At 47.6% G+C, this 21,008-nt stretch overlaps 1 protein-coding gene across 1 annotated transcript in view; it reads right to left on the bottom strand.

The window, feature by feature from the left end:
* PLCD1 (phospholipase C delta 1) overlaps positions 1-21,008 on the bottom strand; it is a 46,512-nt gene that overhangs the window by 7,346 nt on the left and 18,158 nt on the right. The window contains exons 3-9 of the mRNA XM_056856982.1: positions 7,875-8,103; positions 4,612-4,741; positions 3,341-3,572; positions 2,162-2,363; positions 1,466-1,610; positions 618-764; positions 79-207 (exon numbers count right to left, since the gene is read on the bottom strand). Of these exons, the coding sequence (XP_056712960.1) occupies positions 79-207; positions 618-764; positions 1,466-1,610; positions 2,162-2,363; positions 3,341-3,572; positions 4,612-4,741; positions 7,875-8,103 (1,214 nt within the window). The remainder of the gene's footprint in view (positions 1-78; positions 208-617; positions 765-1,465; positions 1,611-2,161; positions 2,364-3,340; positions 3,573-4,611; positions 4,742-7,874; positions 8,104-21,008) is intronic.

Genomic DNA, 21,008 nt, shown 5'->3' with positions numbered 1-21,008 from the left:
AGGAGCCTCAGCAGGGTATAATGCCATAGAGTCAACCCCTCCAAAGCAGCAATCTGGAGACCAGCTCATACGACTCACCGTCTTTTTGCTTTCTACCTCGATCTTCACAGATTCATCTTCCATTTCAGCTGCTTCATCCTCATCTGAGACATCTTCAGCCTCCTCACTTAGCTTTTTCCCTTTCACGAGAATCTTCCCCTTCAGTTGCTAGACGAGAGAGAAAGAAAGGACATCAGTTTACTCATACTTATCTTTCTCAAGGATAGAACAATAACAGCCAGGCTGACCAAGCAAGAAACAAGCATTTGTTTGCAGAAATTGTTAAGCCTGCTTTGTCAATTAACAGTCAGAGTTTGTGACAACTTTACTGAATCACAGAGAAGCATTGCTGTGTTATCTCTATGGCTTCTATGGGTGGGGGTGCCCATGGGGTACCATCAGTGGGGACAGAGAAGGAAGGATCCTCAGCAGGGATTGTGATGCCATAAGGTGTTCACCTTTCAAATCAGCCATTTTCTCCAGGGGAACTGATTCTCTTGTCTAGAGATCAGTTGTATTTCCAGGAGAACTCCAGACTCTGGAGGTCAGCAACCCTAGGTGGCTCTTGCCAAACTCACCTCTGGCGAAGGTAAGCACTTGTTGGAATCCACAGGTGCCAAGAGAAGCATGTCTTGCAAGATGGTCTGCATGTGGTGCGCGATCATCTTCTGCTGTTCGAGGCTGCAGTGGTTCTCCAGGGACAGGATGACGGGATAAGGAGAGGTCTGCGGAGAACGTAGCAAGAAAACACGTGACTCCTGCATCTAAACAGTGCCCAAATGGCCATAGCCCAGAAGGTGAGTAGAGACTATCCTCTTTTGAAGGACATTTGGTGGACTGAAGGGTGGTTTTTCCTTGTTGGTTTGTGTGTGTGCAAAGTGCCATCAAGTCGCAGCCGACTTATGGCGACCTCAGCAAGGGGCTTTCAAGGCAAGTGAAAAGCAGAAGTGGTTTGCCATTGCCTTCCTTTGCAGAGCCTTCTTTGGTGGTCTCCCTTCCAAGTATCTACCTCGCTTAGCTTTTCAGATCTGATGAGATCAGGCTGTACCATGCCACCTCTCCTCCCCCTTGTTATTTTATTTCATTGTAAACACTTGGAAGCGATCTATGTTCTGGATGTGTGTGTATAGGATGGCAGGGTATTCCTTCATCTGAACTATGAAATGGTACAGCCCATCAAATGCTATATCTATCTATATCTCTAAGAATATCATTTTTTTTTAAACCCAAGTTTCTACCCCTTATGGATGCAAAAATCCTTAGCAAGCAATTGCTGGGAAACTGTCAGTATCCAGGGATTTCAGAAGGCAAACTCAAAGAATATTCAGGGGCAAAAAAACCAACTTGTCTGGTCTGCTTTTAAAAATATTCAATGAGAAAAAAGCAGGCATATTTCTCAACTGGGGAGCAGGAGAGAGTTCCTTACCTTGAAAGCGTAGTTCTTGATGGCTTTGATGACATCACAGAAAAGGATCTTGGAGGTGAGGGTGTAGCCGTGGTAAATCACCGGCTCCGAATTAGGGCCGTCCCAGCAATCCAGTTCAACACAGCGGCATCCTTTAGTCAGGGCTCTGAAAAGAAAGGGAGCAAAGGATGCTCTAATCGAGAATTCCAAAGATGACTGGAAAAGGAAGATGCTCGGAAAGATGCAGCGCGGGGGAAACAGAGTTCCCAGGGGTTGTTTTTCCTGCCTGGCCTCCTGGACGGTTAACTCAGGCAAACACAACCTGCCAAGCTAAATGCTGGCCCTTGGCCAAGTATTTTGACTTGTGGAGAGCTCGACAAACCTTCCCGATTTTGCCGTCCTGCTTAACCTTAGTGGGCAGAGTGGATGCTGCATGGGGTGTGTGTGTGTGCTATGTTCTAGACCCTTGAAAAACACGACCCCTTCAACATATGCCCTGCCTGCCGTAAGGTTGTCAGCCTCTATGTGGTGCCTGGAGATCTCCCAGAATTACAATAGATCTCCAGACTTCAGAGGTCAGTTCCCCGGGGAGAAAATGGCCTCTATGGGACTGTACCCCATTGAAGTCCCTCCCCTCCCTAAACCCTGCTCTCCTCAGACTCCATCCCCAGAATCTTCAGGTATTTCCCAAGCTGGAGCTGGCAACCCTGCTCATACCTGATGTAGGCCTCCGTACTGCTGGGGCCCCTTAGCTGATCTTCCATGAGGTAGGTGTTGTGTGAAGACGACACAAAATAGTGACTGAGGGGTTTGGTCATGTCCTGGTACACCTGACGGTGCACCTTATCAAAGACGTCTCCGTCGTCGGACAGCAAATACATCAGGAAGCCGTCTTTCGTCATGGCCTGCTCTTTTTTGACTGCACAGGGACACACAAGAACAATGAGAAAACAGTTGAGGGATTACTTACTGAAAGAGTGAGCTCGGGGGCATAAGCAAAGAGCACAGTTTAGGCACAGTTCAGCCCTTCTGAACCCTCGTTGGCACAGATTTAATCATCATTTCCCCATGGAAACCAGTCGGATTTTATGAAGGGCTTAACTCCGGTTGGATCACAAGTCACCCTGTTCAGGGCTGTAGCTTAAAGGAATCAAGTAAATCTTTCATGATGTACAGGCTGTTAGTCTGTCACTAGAACAGAAAAGAGCAAGAGTCCAGTAGTCTTTTGTTAATCTTTAAGGTGCTACTGGACTCTTGCTCTTTTCTATTGCAAGTAAATCTTTGGCACGGATGAATTAGTAAATATTATCATTATACTTTTCCGCATTCTCATTTTCCTCGCATCTAACTTCCTGTTTCTTCAGAGTTTTTTTCAGTTCCACACCTGTTTTGTGGTCAATTTGATATAACACCAGTTTATCATCAATCATATTTTTACTCTGGATATAAATTGAGCACCAGAGGGAGCAAAACACATGCAGAACTGAAGCCCCCCCCCCAAAAAAAGAAACAGGAAGCGAGGAAACCAAGAATGCAGAAAAAGCTATCATCATCATCATCCATGTTATACAAGAACTGTGATTTCCCCAAGGGATCACCTTTGAGAGGGCCTTCAGTTTAACTTATGCTAACTACCTTCTTATCAGCATCCCAAGATCCAGAATTTTTGGTTTAACTTCTTAGCTACCTGCCATTTTTTTACATAGTGTTGGGATTTTATACTGTAGCTGTATTATCCTTGTCTACAAGGCACGTTAGATCCAACCCAAAATATATTCTACCGCTGTGTTTACATTTTTTTTTAAATGTGAATCTTTAGGGGAGTTTTCTGCCGAATGGCAGAATGTCAATATTGCAAACGGGGAAATCGCTCAGTCCCGCGGTTAAGGGGCCTACTAGTTTCGTTGGGTTCATATCTCTCAATCAGAGAGCGGGCCATCTCCGGTCCTGCGTCCTCCTCGTGCTGTTCTTCTTGGAGGAATCTCACCAAGTCGTCTAGCGACATGATCTGTTCGGCATCAGAGTATCGCGAGAAGATCTTGCCGATCTCTTCCCGCTCAGTCAGTAACTTATAGAAGACTTCTATTTCGTCGTCCTCCAAGGTGTCTGTTTGAGATGTGTCACATTGCTGTGGACACAGAGAGCAGAGATGAAACCCTCCTTTCTTTTTAAGCAGCAACCTGAGCCAGGGCTAGACAATGCAAAACATAAGAATCACCGGAAATTGTCAATATTGATCCCTGATAGTGCATACCAAGTAGACAACTCTCGCTGAGTAAGCTCAGTGTCTTTTTTTCCTAACCTTTATTATTGATTATTATTGGATTTTTAAAAATATTTAATTGAGCTCATTGTACCTATTTAATATTTATTTTATTATTGTTAACTAATAAATATTTAATATTTTCTCCCAAAAAATTCAGGTTCACGTGGAATCAGCAAACACCGAGGGAGGACTCCAAAAGCAGAGGCTACAATTAGGGTTGCCATCCTTCAGGTGGGGCCTGGAGATTTCTTGGGATTACAACTGATCTCCAAGCAACAGAGATCACTTCACCTGGAGAAAATGGCCACTTTTGAGGATGGACTGTATGGCATTATAACCCCTCCCTAAATCTCACCATTCCCAGGATCTCCCCCAATTTCCGGGAATTTCCCAACCCGAAGTTGGCAACCCTGTGTACAAGATAAGCCATGGCAATCTCAAATAAGCAAGATGGAAGGAAAATTGGGAGAAGAGATCAAAAGGTAGGAACTATCCTCTCATGGAATCTCTCCCTCTCTCCCCCTCCCAGCTGATTCCTAGAAAATTTGGCTGGTTCCTAAGTTTTGCAAAATAGTATGTATCTATGTTTATCAACAAAAAAAATCATAAACAAGTATGTTGATGACACATTATATAATAATAGTAATGAAAGAGGGCTCAGAAATAATAGTTATAACACTACTCATCATTATTACACACTAGCATTGTAATACATAATATAATTATATACTACAATACAACCTCATTATACTTCTTTGTTGCATAATCTGGATGCAATTTTCAGTTTGCCCAATAAACCTGTCTGCAGTGTACAGATTCTACCACTCCAAAGAAGTCGTCTTTAATTTTGCTCTGCAGAGCAGCAAGGTGCACCATGCATAAATTAAAAAAAAACCCTCACCTCAAAGATTTGCCGGGCATAGTTGTCATCCACTTGGATGTTGACTTCTTTCAGGAAGTTCTTGAGCTCCTTAAAGGTCATCTTGTTATCTTTGTTCTTGTCCGCCTTCCGCAAGCACGCGTGGATCCAGCTGTTGAAGCGATTATAAGGAGCATACACCACAATATATGCCTGCAACTTCATTCTAAGCATCTAGAGATTTCTTGGGATTTATTTATTTATTTATACTCCACCTTGCTCCCCAGTGGGGACCCAAGGTGGCTTACATAATTCTCCTCGCCTCCGTTTTATCATTACAACAACCCTGTGAAGTAGATTAGGCTGAGAGTGTATGACTGGCCCAAAGCCAGGAACTCGGCCAAAGAAAATTTAAGTTTTCTTAAATTTAAGTTTAAAAGTTTAAAAGGCCAAGTTTTAATTGTAACAGCAGCACACCCCTAGCCTCTGGCGTTTTCCAAGAAAGCAGCCTAGAGAGTCTTCTTCTCCATTTAACCTTTACCTGACATGGCAATTTACCGGAAGGTGGCGCCAGTATATTTAAAAGTTACTGGGGAAGTCTGCAGCTGCTGTACCTGCCTAAACGTTTCCAACAACCTGGAGGAAATAAAATGTCTTGTTCCTTAAACAGAGGCATAATGTGTGGAACTGGGCAGGTGAAGCTTTTCATGGCAAGGAAGTAAAGAACATCACTGGATAAATAACAATGCCTCTATTACAGGGATAGGACTTTTTTTTTCCTCCAGGCTTTTGGCGACCCTAACCTTCCCTCCAGCTTCTACACCAGTCCCATCGCACACACTCCGCCTCTTATCACCTGTGAAATTATTTATTTCGTGTACATATGGTTACCTATTCCAAATCCTTGGAATGGGGCAGGCTATCAATCAAATAAAGAAAATGACTAGAAGTATCAGTGAAATTTGCCTACAGGAAATTTCACTGTTCCCTGAGGAATTTTCTCATCCGGTCAAAACCCTTTTACCTCAGAGGAACGCCGAATTTGTGTGAAATTTCACACAAATTCGGCATTCCTCTGAGGTAAAGGGGTTTTGACAGGATGAGAAAATTTCACCCAAATTCGGCGTTCCTCTGAGGTAAAGGGGTTTTGACAGGATGAGAAAATTTCACCCAAATTCGGCGTTTCTCTGAGGTAAAGGGGCTTTGACAGGATGGGAAAATTTCACCCAAATTCGGCATTCCTCTGAGGTAAAGGGGTTTTGACAGGATGAGAACATTTCACCCAAATTCGGCATTCCTCTGAGGTAAAGGGGCTTTGACAGGATGGGAAAATTTCACCCAAATTCGGCATTCCTCTGAGGTAAAGGGGTTTTGACAGGATGAGAACATTTCACCCAAATTCGGCGTTCCTCTGAGGTAAAGGGGCTTTGACAGGATGGGAAAATTTCACCCAAATTCGGCATTCCTCTGAGATAAAGGGGCTTTGACAGGATGAGAAAATTTCACCCAAATTCGGCGTTTCTCTGAGGTAAAGGGGCTTTGACAGGATGGGAAAATTTCACCCAAATTCGGCATTCCTCCGAGGTAAAGGGGTTTTGACAGGATGAGAACATTTCACCCAAATTCGGCGTTCCTCTGAGGTAAAGGGGCTTTGACAGGATGGGAAAATTTCACCCAAATTCGGCATTCCTCTGAGGTAAAGGGGTTTTGACAGGATGAGAACATTTCACCCAAATTCGGCGTTCCTCTGAGGTAAAGGGGCTTTGACAGGATGGGAAAATTTCACCCAAATTCGGCATTCCTCTGAGATAAAGGGGCTTTGACAGGATGAGAAAATTTCACCCAAATTCGGCGTTCCTGTGAGGTAAAGGGGCTTTGACAGGATGGGAAAATTTCACACAAATTCAGCGTTCCTCTGAGGTAAAGGGGTTTTGACAGGATGGGAAAATTTCACCCAAATTCGGCATTCCTCTGAGATAAAGGGGCTTTGACAGGATGAGAAAATTTCACCCAAATTCGGCGTTCCTGTGAGGTAAAGGGGCTTTGACAGGATGGGAAAATTTCACACAAATTCAGCGTTCCTCTGAGGTAAAGGGGTTTTGACAGGATGAGAAAATTTCACACAAATTCGGCATTCCTCTGAGGTAAAGGGGTTTTGACAGGATGAGAAAATTCCTCAGGGAACAGATGTGAGTCCATACTTTTCTAGGTTGCCACTGGATTTCATCCAAAGCAAAAGGTAGGGAGAGTTTGGAGAATTTTCCTCAGGCAAAATATCTGACTAATTTTGAAGGAGGCCAACTGCTTTTTGACAGGACTAGCGAAAATTTCTGAGGTGGCTTCTGCACATCCATAAAACCAGCCCTAACTCAGAAAGCAATCCTGGGCATGTCTACTTGGAATCCTACTCAGGTCTATTCACTGGGCTCTATTCCCAGGAGAGGGTTCTTAAGATTGCACTGTTAAATATAGGGTTACCCTCTCTAGGTTGAGAAGTTCCTAGAGATTTGAGTGTGATCCTGAGGAGTATAGGTTTTGGGGAAGGGAGGGAACTTGGTAGTATAAAATGCCATAATGTCCCTCCTCCAAAGTAGCCATTTTCTCCAGGGGAACTCATATCTATAGTCTGGAGATCATTTATAATTCTGGGAGGTCTCCAGACCCCACCTGGAGGCTGGCAACCCTACCTGCCTCCCAAGGAACTATTGACTGTGAGAACGTACACAAAAGAAACCAGAGCGACTGAACAGCATACATAGGGTTGCCAGCGTAGTGAGGTGGTTAAGAGCAGTGGTTTGGAGTGGTAGGAGTCTGATCTGGAGAACCGGGTTCGATTCCCCACTCCTCCACATGAGCGGCGGAGGCTAATCTGGTGAACTGGATTTGTTTCCCCGCTCCTACACACAAAGCCAGCTGGGTGACGTTGGGCTAGTCACAGCTCTCTCAGCCCCACCTACCTCACAGGGTGTCTGTTGTAGGGAAGGGAAGGTGATGGTAAGCCGGTTTGAGTCTCCCTTAAGTGGTAGAGAAAGTCGGCATATAAAAACCAACTCTTCTTCTTCAACCTCCAGATAATAGCTGGCGATCTCCCACTATTACAATTTATCTCCAGCCGATAGAGATCAGTTCATCTGGAGAAAATGGCTGCTTTGGCAATTGGACCCTATGACACTGAGGTCCCTCCCCTCCCCAAATCCCGCCCTCCTCAGGCTCCGCTCCAAAAATCTCCAGGTATTTCCCAACCCAGAGCTGGCAACCCTAAGCATACAGTTAGATAACGTTTTTGGAATGAAACGAAAGGATACTGTTGTAGTTTCTGTCTCTGACTCATGGAGTTCGTCTTCGCGATGATCTTCCCCAGGCCCGCAACCCAGTGGTTCGCGTCCACCTCGGAGCTAGCTATGAGGTCCAGGTTTTTCCGCTGGTCTTTGAAGATGATGGAAAAGCAGCGATATTCAGGAACATCTTTGGCGTATTTTTCCATCCCTTCCGTCTTATGGCCTGCCCTCACATCCTGGATGTCCTCTATGGAGACTGTAGAAACAAAAAAAACCCACATTTGCTATCAGGAGTCCTTTAGGCACCATCCTTATCTCTGCTCTGCAGCGGATATCACAAAAACAATATTTTCCCCAGCACTATTGTCTTTTCCCACAACATCTTTTCAAGTAGTCGAAAAGGGCAAGAGTCCAGTAGCACCTTAAAGACTAACAAAAATGTTTTCTGGTAGGGTAGGAGCTTTCGTGAGCCACAGCTCACTTCTTCAGATACCGCTAGATACGCACAGTTAAAAGTTAAAGACACAGTTAAAATTAGTGCAGTGCTATGGATGGTGGAGGGGTTAAGGTATCAGTCTAGGGCCTTGGAAACCCAGGTTCGAATCCCCACTCGGGGATAAGCTGGATAAGCACTTTTCAGGGATGCTCTAAGCTGATCTTGCATTAAGCAGGGGGTTGGACTAGATGTCTAGTGCATATCTGAAGAAGTGAGCTGTGGCTCACGAAAGCTCATACCCTACCAGAAAATATTTTTGTTAGTCTTTAAGGTGCTACTGGACTCTTGCCCTTTTCTACTACTGCAGACAGACTAACACGGCTACCCACTGTGAATTATCTTTTCGAGTGTCTGGCAAATGCGCTCTGAAGCTCTCGTGGCATTCTTGGGTCATTCACAGTCTCTCAGCCAGATTTACCTCTCTGGAGGATAAATTGGGATGATTCCCCAATAACTCCACGGAAGGAGGGTGGACAGGAAGGTCATGGTCATTATTTGATTTGTTATTTGGTTATAAACGTACATGTCCTCTACAAAGTTTCTAGAAAAGATGGGTACCACGTAGGGTTGCCAACCTCCAGGTACTTGGACAAATATATAGTTAGCCTGCTATATAGTTAGTTAGCAAAACCCAAAATAGCAGAAAACATTCACTAGGAAATTGGTTCAATTAGGCATATGTATTTCCAAATAATGCGTTCATTAATAATGCCAAAATCATAAAAATTCTAAATAGTATCAAATCACATATGTGCTGTTGAATCACAAGCATTTCAAATCAATAAAGTTTTTTGCGAGTATCTCGCCAACTTGCGTCTGGAAGACGTTGGAACAGTCACAGTAGTATTGAGCTCTGACAATATGGATAGTAGAGGTCTTCTTAATAGAATTTTTATGATTTTGGCATTATTAATGAACACATTATTTGGAAATACATATGCTTAATTGAATCAATTTCCTAGTGAATGTTTTCTGCTGTTTTGGGTTTTGCTAACCTCCAGGTACTAGCTGGAGATCTCCTGCTATTACAACTGATCTCCAGCCAACAGAGATCAGTTCCCCTGTAGAAAATGGCTGCTTTGGCAATTGGACTCTATGGCATTGAAGTCCCTCCCCTCCCCAAACCCTGCCCTCCTCAGGATCTGCCCCAAATACCTCCCGCCAGTAGCGAAGAGGGACCTGGCACCCCTAGTACCACTTGCCAAGGAAATCTGCTAAATTAAGGAATCTGCTAAATGAACGCACTAAACGTCTGCATGGAATTGTGATTTTAAAAGGGCTTGACAAATATACGGAAGACATGCCTATCAGCGGCTTAGGCAAGGCGATTGAATGGGACATGTGGTGGTCAAATGCTCAGAAGTATTCGGTAGGGGAGGACGTTTGCCATCAGCCCCTAATTGTTGGCTTCTCTGACTGGCCATCATAGGGAAAAGGATTCTGGACTAGATTAGGCTTGCCAGTCCCCCAGACAGGGTCTGGAATCCCCTGCCACCGGGTTGCATTTTCCACCACTGCTCCAAGCGGTGCCGGGAAGAAATTTTTAAAATGGCAACGTCAACTGCCTTACTACGTCACTTCCAGTGGGGGGAAAAACCCTGAAGTGACAAAGGGTAGCTCTAGGAATCACCAGGGACTCTACGGTTTTACAATAGAGTTTCCAGCAATTCCTAGAACAACAAGGTTTTCCCTGGAAGTGACGTCGAGATGCAGCCAATGTCTCATTCCCCCATTGTCCACACTCCCGATCCTCCCATCAATTGCTAGACAATTCTAGACTAGATGCACTGTTAGTTGATCCAGCAGGGCTATTCTTAGGTTCTAATGGCACTTTAGTCATTAATTAGAATTAATTCACTGCTCCTGCCTGTCTTAAAGCTTATGAGAATCCATAGCAGTTCTCTTAAAAAGGGATTTCAAAGGTAAATTAGCAAGAGAGACTGCTGAATTACAACTAATAATGAAGCTCAAGATAATGTATTTTCCTGGATTGAAGAGAGATCTGAAATTCCTGTCTCATTACCGCCTTCTACCCCTCTGCATACCACACATAATCCAATCACGCCTGCTAATGTCATTCACTGTCAGCCCTTGGCCCACAGAACCAGAAAACACCACAAAGTCATATAGAGTCCAAACAGATGGCTTTTACTGGTCAATTAGGCATACAGTGCAAACGAATAAAATGACAGCTATGAGAGGCTCACTAGCTGGGAGATATTATAAGGCAGGAAAGGCGGGAGATTACACGTACAGGCTGAATACAGTTTCCCAGGAGCTGGGTTCCCAGGCCTAGGCATGCGACCTTGGGGGGCAGACAATACAACGCAGAGACAGAGGCAATAACGAAACCGAGATAGCAGCCTGACATTCTGCTCCCCTCAAGGCCCCCTCCCAGTTCGCAAGGGGGCTGGCCGATCTGGGTAAGCACTGTGAAAGGCGTCGACGAGGTCGGGGGCGGAGACATCCCGTGCGCGTACCCATTCGTCATAGGCAGGGGGGAAATGTTTCCAACGGACCAAATATTGCAGGTTGCCATGGTGAACACGGGAGTCAAGGATCTTGGAGACTTCGAAGTGTTCCTCCCCCCCCACCATGATGGGTTGCGCAGGAGGTGGGTCCGGATGCCACCGTGGAGAAGCAACATGGGGTTTGAGGAGGCTAATGTGGAAAACAGGATGCACACGCCTCAAGGATTTGGGGAGAGCCAGTTCCACCGTGACAGGGTTTATGACCCGGGTGATGGGGAAAGGGCCAATGTATTTAGCACTGAGCTTATGGCACGGTTGGGTGGAACGGAGATTTTTGGTGGAAAGGTAAACCAAAGTACCCACTTGCAGATCACCCCCGGGGGAGCGATGTTTGTCAGCTTGTGCTTTGTATTTACGTTTGGCTCGGTCGAGGTTGCTAACGAGCCAGGGCCAAGTGGTACGGAGGGCGTGTGCCCAGGAGGCAATGTCGGGGTTCCCCTCCCCCTCTATATCATCTGTAGGAGCGATGGGACTGAAATCTTGTCCATACACAGCAAAAAATGGGCTAAAACCTGTGGATTGATGCATGGCATTATTGTAGGCATATTCTGCTAAAGGTAACAGTTCTACCCAGTTATCCTGGTGGTAGTTAACATAACAGCGTAAATAACATTCAAGTACAGCATTGACACGTTCAGTTTGACCATCAGTTTGAGGATGGTATGCACTAGACAACCCTTGTTCCACTCCCACCAACTTGAGGAAAGCTTTCCAAAACTTAGAAACGAAACCACTGCCGCGGTCACAAATTATCTTACGCGGAAACGAATGTAAACGAAAGATATGCGTCACGAAGAGGCGGGCCAGTTTCTGAGCAGAGGGGATCCCTGCGCATGGAATCAAATGTATTTGCTTAGAAAACAAATCAGTAACAACCCACAACACAGTTTTACCCCCACTGAGAGGGAGATCAGTCATGAAGTCCATAGCAATCACTTCCCAAGGTTTGCTGGGCGTTTCAAGAGGTTGTAGCAGTCCCGGGGGTTTGCCCTGCGATCGTTTCGCAGCGGCACAAACGGGACAGCTGCGGATGAAGGAGTCAATGTCGGAACGCATTCCCCCCCACCAGAACTGTCTGCGCAATAAGTGAAGGGTTTTCAGAAACCCAAAGTGCCCAGCTGTTTTGGCTCCATGGGCTAAATGTAAAACGTCCTTTCGGAGAGCCTTGGGGACATATAATTTCGAGTCCTTGTACCAGGATCCTCCTTGTTCCAAAACACCAGGAGGTAGGGTATGAGCGGAACGTTCTAAAAGGCACTGGTCCCGAAGGACAGTTAAAAAGGACTCGGAGATGGGGATTTTGGAGGGGGCCCCCCCGTCGGCCATGGAGATCTTAGAAACAGTTATGGGGCTAGTGCTTACGTGCGGCGGCGCGCAGACTGCAGGCGGCTGGGCGGTCGGAGGGGTAGGAAGGGCGGGAACTCCGGTTCGTTGCGGTGGCGGCTGGGCAGCCGGTTGAGCTGGCGGAGCTTGTACGTTGGGTAAGGTGTGCTGATGCTGGGATCGAGTTTGTACAGCCAGCATAGGTAGAGCCCCACGTTGCATAGGGGTGAACAGAGAGTTGGTGGGTCTTTCGAGTTTTACCGGATATTGTGGTAAACGGGAGAGGGCATCCGCAAGAACGTTCTGTTTCCCAGGGACGTGCTTCAGGGTGAAACGGAACTGCGCAAAGAACTCCGCCCACCGTTGTTGTTTCGCCGATAGCTTATGGGACCCCGTGAGGGCAGCTAGATTTTTGTGATCGGTCCAAACCTCAAAGGGGACTTTAGACCCTTCCAAGAATTGTCGCCATAGAGTCAGTGCATGATGAACTGCTGAGGCCTCTTTCTCCCAGATGGGCCAGTTTAATTGAGCGTGCGCAAATTTTTTTGAAAAGTAAGCGCAAGGGTGAAGAAGACCATCCGGTCCTTGCTGGAGGAGAGCCCCTCCCATGGCTACATCGGAAGCATCGACTTGCACAATGAACATTTGATTTGGGTCTGGGTGCTGTAGCACCGGCTCCGAAGTGAAGAGGCGTTTGAGGGCCAGAAAGGCGGCTTGGCATTGCTCAGTCCATAGGATTTTCGCGGAGGGCAAGGCAGCCGAGCTTACTTTTCCCTTAGTTTTCAGTAGGTCCGTAATGGGTAGAGCCACCTGGGCGAAGTTAGGGATGAATCCTCGATAGAAGTTTGCAAATCCCAGAAATTGCTGTACTTGCTTCCGGTTGGTGGGGGGAGTCCAATCGAGGACGGCTTGGACTTTGGCGGGGTCCATGCGAAGACCTTGGTGGGAGATGATGTATCCTAAAAACGTGAGTTTGCTTTGGTGAAATTCGCACTTAGCTAGTTTTGCGAAAAGTTGATGGTTACGCAGGCGTTGCAGAACTTCCCTGACCAGAGCCACATGCTCGTCCATAGTTTTCGAATAAATGAGAATGTCATCTAAGTAGACCACCACCCCACGATATAGAAGGTCATGTAGGATTTCATTGATGAGTTGCATGAAGACCCCCGGAGCCCCTTTTAATCCGAACGGCATCACAAGGAATTCATACATTCCGAAACAGCTAGAGAAGGCAGTGAGGTGCTCATCCCCTTCGCGGATACGGACTCGGTAGTAAGCTTCCACCAAGTCTAATTTAGAGAACACACGGCCTTCCTGTAATTGTCCCAAAATATCGGATATTAATGGGATAGGATAGGCATTGGTCTGGGTAACCGCATTGAACTTTCTGAAGTCAATGCATAGGCGAAGGTCGCCCTCTTTTTTCCGGACGAAAAACGCGGGGGCCGAGTTTGGGGCATTCGAAGGGCGAATGAACCCTCTGGCGAGGTTTTTGTCCAAAAAGTCCCGGAGGACAGTGCGCTCGGAAGCGCTCATAGGGTAAATCTTACTCTTGGTTAATGTGCAGTCCTTTACCACTTCAATCGCACAGTCTGAGGCCCGGTGGGGGGGTAAGGCATCACATTCCTTAAGGTCGAAGACATCTTCAAAGTCCCGGTATACAGCGGGTAGAGCCGGTGGTGCTGGGGCAGTAGAGGTTAATGCTGGAACGGGCGGATATAGCAGAGCAAAGTTTTGCCGATGCTGGTCGCAGGTGGGACTAGCGAAGGAGATAGTGTTTGTTTCCCAATCAATACTGGGACTATGTCCTTTAATCCAGTTTATTCCCAAGACCACTTCAAATCGGATAGGGGCTATAGTGAAGTCTATTTGTTCCCAGTGGGAACCAATTCCCATTGCCACCCCTATGGTGCGGTGATCAACTGGACCCCCCTGGAAATGGCTTCCGTCCATTTGGGCAAATTGGACGGGGGCGGGTAAAGCCTCAGAGTCGGCTCTGAGTGCAGCAAAAGTGGTTTCGCTTATGAGAGTGCGACAGCAACCGGAGTCAATTAGTGCTTTGACGGGGATTTGTGGGCCACCGTTAAGTTGCTGTAAAACTGCATCCACGTAGACGGTGGAGTCCACGTCTTTAATTTTGGTAGGAGCATTCGGTTTGATAGGAAGATCCTGAGAGGTCTGTGGAGACGCTCCATTCACCACAGACCGGAGCCGTTTTTTGACAAGTCGAGGGGAGATTCCAGGTTTAGGGCTGGAGAAATCCAAGGATTTTCCTCATCCGAAGAGGGAAAATCGTCCCCCAATGGGGCACTTGTAATCCGAGACCCGGCGGGGTCGTTGGTAGTAGGCAGGGAGGCTGGGTCCCCGGCATGGAGTGCAGAGGGTGTGGGTCTTCCCGGAGCTGCGCTGCGGGTGGCCGCGGTGCCTCTGCGTGGTGGACGACCTCGGGCGCGGGTTGTCGTGCTGGGACGAAATATTTCCTGGCGGCGTGGGCAAACGGCTGCAAAGTGGCCCATTTCTCCGCAAGTAAGACAGGCACCCCTCTGAAATCGGGCTTCACGTTCCTGGGGCGGACGTGGGGGATTTCGTGGGACGAGCAGTGGTGCCTTGGGTTGAGGCTTTTGGGTGCCTTTTTCCTTGTGCTTTTGACGGACGAGAGAAATGAAGCGTCGGCGGCTTTCCACTTCCTCGGCTAATAGGATCCAGTCTTCGAGGGTATCGGGATCGCCTCGCATGTAAGACCAGTTCAGAATGTCAGGATGCAAGGCTTCCCTGAAATGATGGATCAGGGTGGTCTCGGGCCAACCTACAATTTTACTTGCCAGTCGTTGAAATTCATCGGCAAATTCTCGAACTGTAGCAGAGCCTTGTTTTAATTGTAAGAGTTCCGTTTTGGCTCTTTCCCCCAGGAAGGGGTCCTCAAACCTCCTTCTCAGGGCAGTCATGAAGTTGTTGAGGGAACGAATAGCACGAGAGCGGGTGTCAAACTGGAGGACCATCCAGTCAGCCGCTTTACCTGTCAGAAGGGAAGCTACGTAACGCACCCGGCTGTCTTCCGTGGGGAAAAGTTGTCCTTGTTCTCGCATATAACTGTCCACTTGATGCAAGAAACAAGGCAAAGTCTCGAGAGATCCGTCATACGTAGTCCTCAATTTGAGTTGCTTCCAAGGACCGGGCGCAGGTTGACCCGGTTGCACTGGTGGTCCGGGCGGAGGGACAACAGGAGCTCCAGGAGGCAAGGGTGGAGCAGGCACATTAGCGGGTGGTTGCACGGGTGGTCCGGGCGGAGGAGCAACAGGAGCTCCAGGAGGCAAGGGTGGAGCAGGCACATTAGCGGGTGGCTGTACGGGTACCCCCTGACCCGGTATCGGAACGGGCTGTCTCAGAGCTATCAGGGTTTGTTGTAATTGCCTGTTCTCCTGAAGCATACGTTCCATTACTTCCTGGAGTTGATCAACACGGTCGGAGAGCTCCCGATTCTGGGCTCTTAAGAGATGAGCCTCCTCACTTGGGCCACCAGTAAGATGAGGCTTACTGGTCCGGAAGCTTGTGGCCCATTGAGAGCTATCCCCATATAAATCCTCGTCTTCTGACTCTTCTGAGTCTCGACGTCGGTCAGCCAAACGGCGTGCGCGTTGGGTCGCGCGCGACGGGACAAACGCCGGGGAAAAGGACAGACCTGATAGCCCTAGTACATTGCCCTTAGGGCGCGTGTCCACGTTCGCCTGATTCCTAATCCTTGCTGCAGCCGCCCTGGCTGCTTCCGCAGCCTCTCTCTCTCTTGCGACCTTAGCCGCTTCGGCGGCTTGCTGATCCGCAAGAACTTTGGCGTTCTCAAGTCTCAGGGCAGTCTCTGCCGTAATGCGCGGCAAAAGTTCTGTCTCCAGGAGTGAGAGTATGGGGTCGGGTTCCCCGCCCAGCAGAGGTTGTACTCGAACCGCCAGTGCGGGTGCCTCGGCTCCGAAGGTCGAGGTCAAAACTTGAGCCAAGGTGGCTACCGGGGTGTCCTTTGTACATTCCACAAGGAGAAGAGCGGTGCTAATAGCGACTCGCTTGGCCTCAGCCTGACAGCTGGCTGCATCCGGGATCAGGGAAAAACCCTCCGGTGGGGCTCCCGCCATGGTAGAAAGAGTTTCTCGAGAAATAAGATTATCCAAAAGTCCAGTTAATATTTGTAAATCCTCAGTCGCCAATCGGGCATCGTCCAGTAATTGATCCAAGTCCTGAAGATCTAGACGAGCATCAGTATCCTCCGACGTTAACATCCAGAGACGTCCTTTAAGAGATTGCCACTGTTCCTGTACCAGTCCCCTCAAGCGGCAAACCTCTCGGGTCGTCCGGAAAAGTTCAGCGATTAAGTCTTGTAACAGAGTAGGATCCTCAGAGAAGGGCTCCAGGGTGTAGATCACCTGGAGAGCTGCACAGCTCCCATCCAAGTGGCAGGCGAACCCCCCTGGGCTCCAGCCTGGCTAGTAGAATGGTGAAGAGAAGGTGATAGCTGTCATAATGTCAGCCCTTGGCCCACAGAACCAGAAAACACCACAAAGTCATATAGAGTCCAAACAGATGGCTTTTACTGGTCAATTAGGCATACAGTGCAAACGAATAAAATGACAGCTATGAGAGGCTCACTAGCTGGGAGATATTATAAGGCAGGAAAGGCGGGAGATTACACGTACAGGCTGAATACAGTTTCCCAGGAGCTGGGTTCCCAGGCCTAGGCATGCGACCTTGGGGGGCAGACAATACAACGCAGAGACAGAGGCAATAACGAAACCGAGATAGCAGCCTGACATTCACTTGCTTTTGACATTTACATTGCCATTGTGAGTCTAATTCACTCTACTTAAGGTTAGATGGACTCACTTTCTAGCTGTTTCTGAAGTGAGCTGTAACTCACAAAAGCTCATACCCTGCCAGAAATTTTGTTAGTCTTTATGGGGCTACTGGACTCTTGCTCTTTTCTACTGCTTATGAGAACCGTTTGCCAGCCCTTACAGAGACAGCTGTCTTCCCCAGGCTTCCCTTCCCTCCACGTAAATTTTCTTCCTCACTGCAAATGCAGACAAAATTGGCTGCTGTATTTAAAGAAGTCGATAAAATAAGGTTTGGGGGAGGGGCTGGTTGGCACACAAGTTTGTATAAGGACAGCATTTTCTATGCCCAATAGATCAAAGGGTCTTGCCCGGTCCATTCGGCATGCAGCTCAGAGCTAAAACTCAGTGCCACAGCCAAAGGGGTGGCAGGGTTCACCCGTTTCCAAAACGTCCTTGGGGAAAATCCAAGATTGGCATCAACACAAAAGCATTCTCGCTTGCCACCACGGCAGAAAGAGCCTGCTCTAAATGCAACACAGGGGCTTAGTTTGTCTTTCCAAAAAGATGCAGTATATTTCCACACACAAACAAAACAGAGAACGGCTCCCAGATTTTAAAGTCTCTGCAAGAGGGTCATTTTCCCAGCCATTATCGACCTGCTTTCCTATGGCTGCTTTTCATATGAAACAAGAACGTGAGAGATACCCCAATGGACCTGCTAGGTCGAAGGGTTGCCAAGGGAGATTAGAGAGACTGCTGAATTACAACTAATAATGAAGCTCAAAACAATGCATTCTCCTGGAGTGAATAGAGACCTGGGATTCCTGTCTCATTGCCAATGCTGATTTCTCCTCGCCTACTGCCCCTCTGCATATCACACCTAGGTGGAGGCCTGGAGTTCTTCCACAATTACAACAGATCTCCAAACTAAAGAGATCAGTTCCCCTGGAGAAAATGACAGCTTTGGAGTTGTGGTGCAAAAGACTATTAGTATAAACACATGCTGTGCAGAGGAAGGCACTGGCAAACCACCTCTGTTAGCCTCTTGCCATGAAAACCTCAAAAGCGGTCGCCATAAGTCAGCTGCGACTTGAGGGCACTTTACACACACACATAAACACATTCACTCCAGATTTAGTCACTGATAACAGAGATGCGATGCTCTGCATTTCTGTTGCAAATCTCTAGGTTGTGCCTGGAGATCTCCTGCAATCATAACTGATCTCCAGACTACAGAAATCAGTTCCCCTGGAGAAAATGGCTGCTTTGGAGGGTGGACTCTATGGCGTTATACCCCACTGGTGCCCCTCACCTCCCCAAACTCTGCCTTCCCAAGGCTCCAACCCCAAATCTCCAGGAATTTCCCAAGCCAGGCATGCCAAGCCTAATTCTAAGCAGCCTGCACAAATGCAAATGAGAATTTTGGCCAACTGAGCATACCTACCCTGCCACCAAGTTTGCATAAATGTATCTCAAGGCTGAGCTCTATCAAGCACCATAAAATCACAGCGCAATCAGCTGGGCATGTTGTGGAAAGCAGATAAGAATACAAGGACGCTATCTAAACCGCAGGCCCACGATGTCTCTCCGGGGACCAGGCCTGCAAGGAGAAGCAACAACCCACAAGGGATTTCCTTCTCCCCAGGCGGCCACAGCTGCCGCCAGAACCCTTCAAGCAGGTTTGTTCATTCAAGGATTTGCCAGCGACCCTAGCGGCTGCCTCAGACAAAGGGCCGAAGCCATTGATCCCACACCTCCCCTAGGCTCAATCTATGGGCGCTTTCACACATGCCGAATAATGCACTTTCAATCCACTTTCAATGCACTCTGCAGCCAGATTTTACTGGGTGAAACGGCAAAACCCACTTGCAAACTATCGTTAAAGTGCATCGAAAGTGGATTGAAAGCACATTATTCAGGACGTGCAGAAGCACTGTATTGTCTTGTTGGATACTGCGCTATTGTAATCATTTTGTTCCTGGATTTCCCTTCCGAGACAGGGAAATCGCATGATCCCAACAGCGCGATATCCACAGGGTTGTCAACCACCAGGTGGTGGCTGGAGATCTCCCGCTATTACAACTGATCTCCAGGCGACAGAGGGATGTCTAACGCACTCAGAATATACTACGTTTAAAAAAATGTGTTATCCAGTTAGATCGCACCTCACACCTCCCATTTCGGCTTGGAAATGCTTTGGATGCGCCGGACATCTGTTTTTCCCCAAAACGCCTATACCATGATATATTTCGTTATGTCGTTTCAAAACCAGCAATCCAAGGGGTGCATTCAGTTACATACGCTATTCAGTTCTCCTCCCCTCTTTTTGCAACACGCAATGATAAGCCTTTCTCCTCCCATCCCACCTTCCCCCTCCCCTCCCGTTTGCATCCCCCAATCATTGTTGTTACTTAATCCCCCCCCCCCAAGTGCTTGTGAAACACGGGACCGTTGGAACATTAGATCAACCATTTGTATTTGCGCAGGCTCCAAATCAAACATTTCCCTCTTTTATTTGCTTGCGTCCTCCTTTTTTTTAAATCGCCATCTGCTTTTGCTGTCGTTGGGTCAAAGGGAGGCTTGTTCGTTGAGACGAAGGGGATGGGGTGGAAGGGAGCAGGCTACAGGATCCCGGATGGGATACGCTCCTTTTGATTGATTTCTGCTTGGACTGCACCATCACTTAAACATGAGCAGGTGGATTGTATTGCCAAGCATTTCCCCCCTCCCCCCCATCACATTGGGGAATTGTCTGCTCTCTACCTAGCCTCAACGGGAATTTCATGTTTTTGGAGGGGGGAAAACCCTTTCTTAACCTCCACCACAGCGAGCATTCCTGGCAGCCTCTGGTAATTGGAGAAATAAAAGTGTACGCTTGCAAGCCCCCCCCCCATTTATTTAAACCATGATAACTTCTAGTGCACCCCCCACCCCAATCTCTAGGCAGAAGGACTTTCCCGGTTCTGCTTCTGGGTCCCGACTGATTGCAAGACCCCTCTGTTTTCCCAACCACCCAGCTTCTAGGGCACCTTCCCCCCCCCCATTAGTTTCACTAGTCGGTTACAATGCAATCTGATTAGAGAGTTCTGTGTGTGGTTTGTGTGCGTGCAAGAACTACAGGCATCGGGGGGAAACATGAGGCCATTGTCCAATCGTCCCGTTGCAACGACGATCCAAAATGCCAAGGTGGGGAGGTAGAGGGGAACCCAAGCAACGTCACGATTACGTGTTGCTCCCTCCACGCCCCCCTCTCTCTTGTGTGCGCGCTATTTTATTGGAGGTGCGCTCTGAAATCAGACGTTTCAGAGACGTTAGAACGGGCAGGAGCGCAGGGGGGGGAACTGGAACTCGCATCCAGGACAAGCGCTTCTAAGGTGTTTTCCACACGTTTCCTGGACTGGGTGCGATAAGCCTCAGAGATCAGTTCCCCTGGAGAAAATGTATAGAAACAATTCAAAATACATTTTTAAGGTGTATTCTGGTCCTCCCTAAGAGGACTCCAGTTGCCCTGATGAGAGCAGAAACTGGTCTACCTTCTCTTAGGGCTCGTGTTCATCTTGCTGTTCTAAAATTATGGGGGGGGGGACTACAACGGATAAATCAAGCTCGTTTGGTCAATTATCGTTTGTTTCCATGTTTTCTAAGGATCCAGCGCGATCTGGTTTTCTTAACAGTTTATTAATATTCCCTCCCAGATAATTTTTTTTGGGCCCTTCAGTAGATAATTCTCAACATAGAGACTGGGTATATAAATGCGATGCCTTGACAGATAGTTCGGTAATTTTGAAACCACAGTCTGCATTGTGGTTTAAACTATTTAAAAGCTATCACTTTAGAGCTATCTATCTATCTAGTTAAGATCTTAAATTATAACCTCAGAGCAGCTTTCACATCGTTGCTCTTTGAACCTATGCCTACAGCTGTCTTGGATGGACGTTATAATCAAAAGCCATGGGACCAAAGTGTATGTATTTATGGTATGCCAACGTTGGAG

This window comes from Euleptes europaea, chromosome 11, assembly GCF_029931775.1.
Source record: "Euleptes europaea isolate rEulEur1 chromosome 11, rEulEur1.hap1, whole genome shotgun sequence".
Lineage (NCBI taxonomy): Eukaryota > Metazoa > Chordata > Lepidosauria > Squamata > Sphaerodactylidae > Euleptes > Euleptes europaea.
This window is presented reverse-complemented; position numbering and strand designations above follow the sequence as displayed.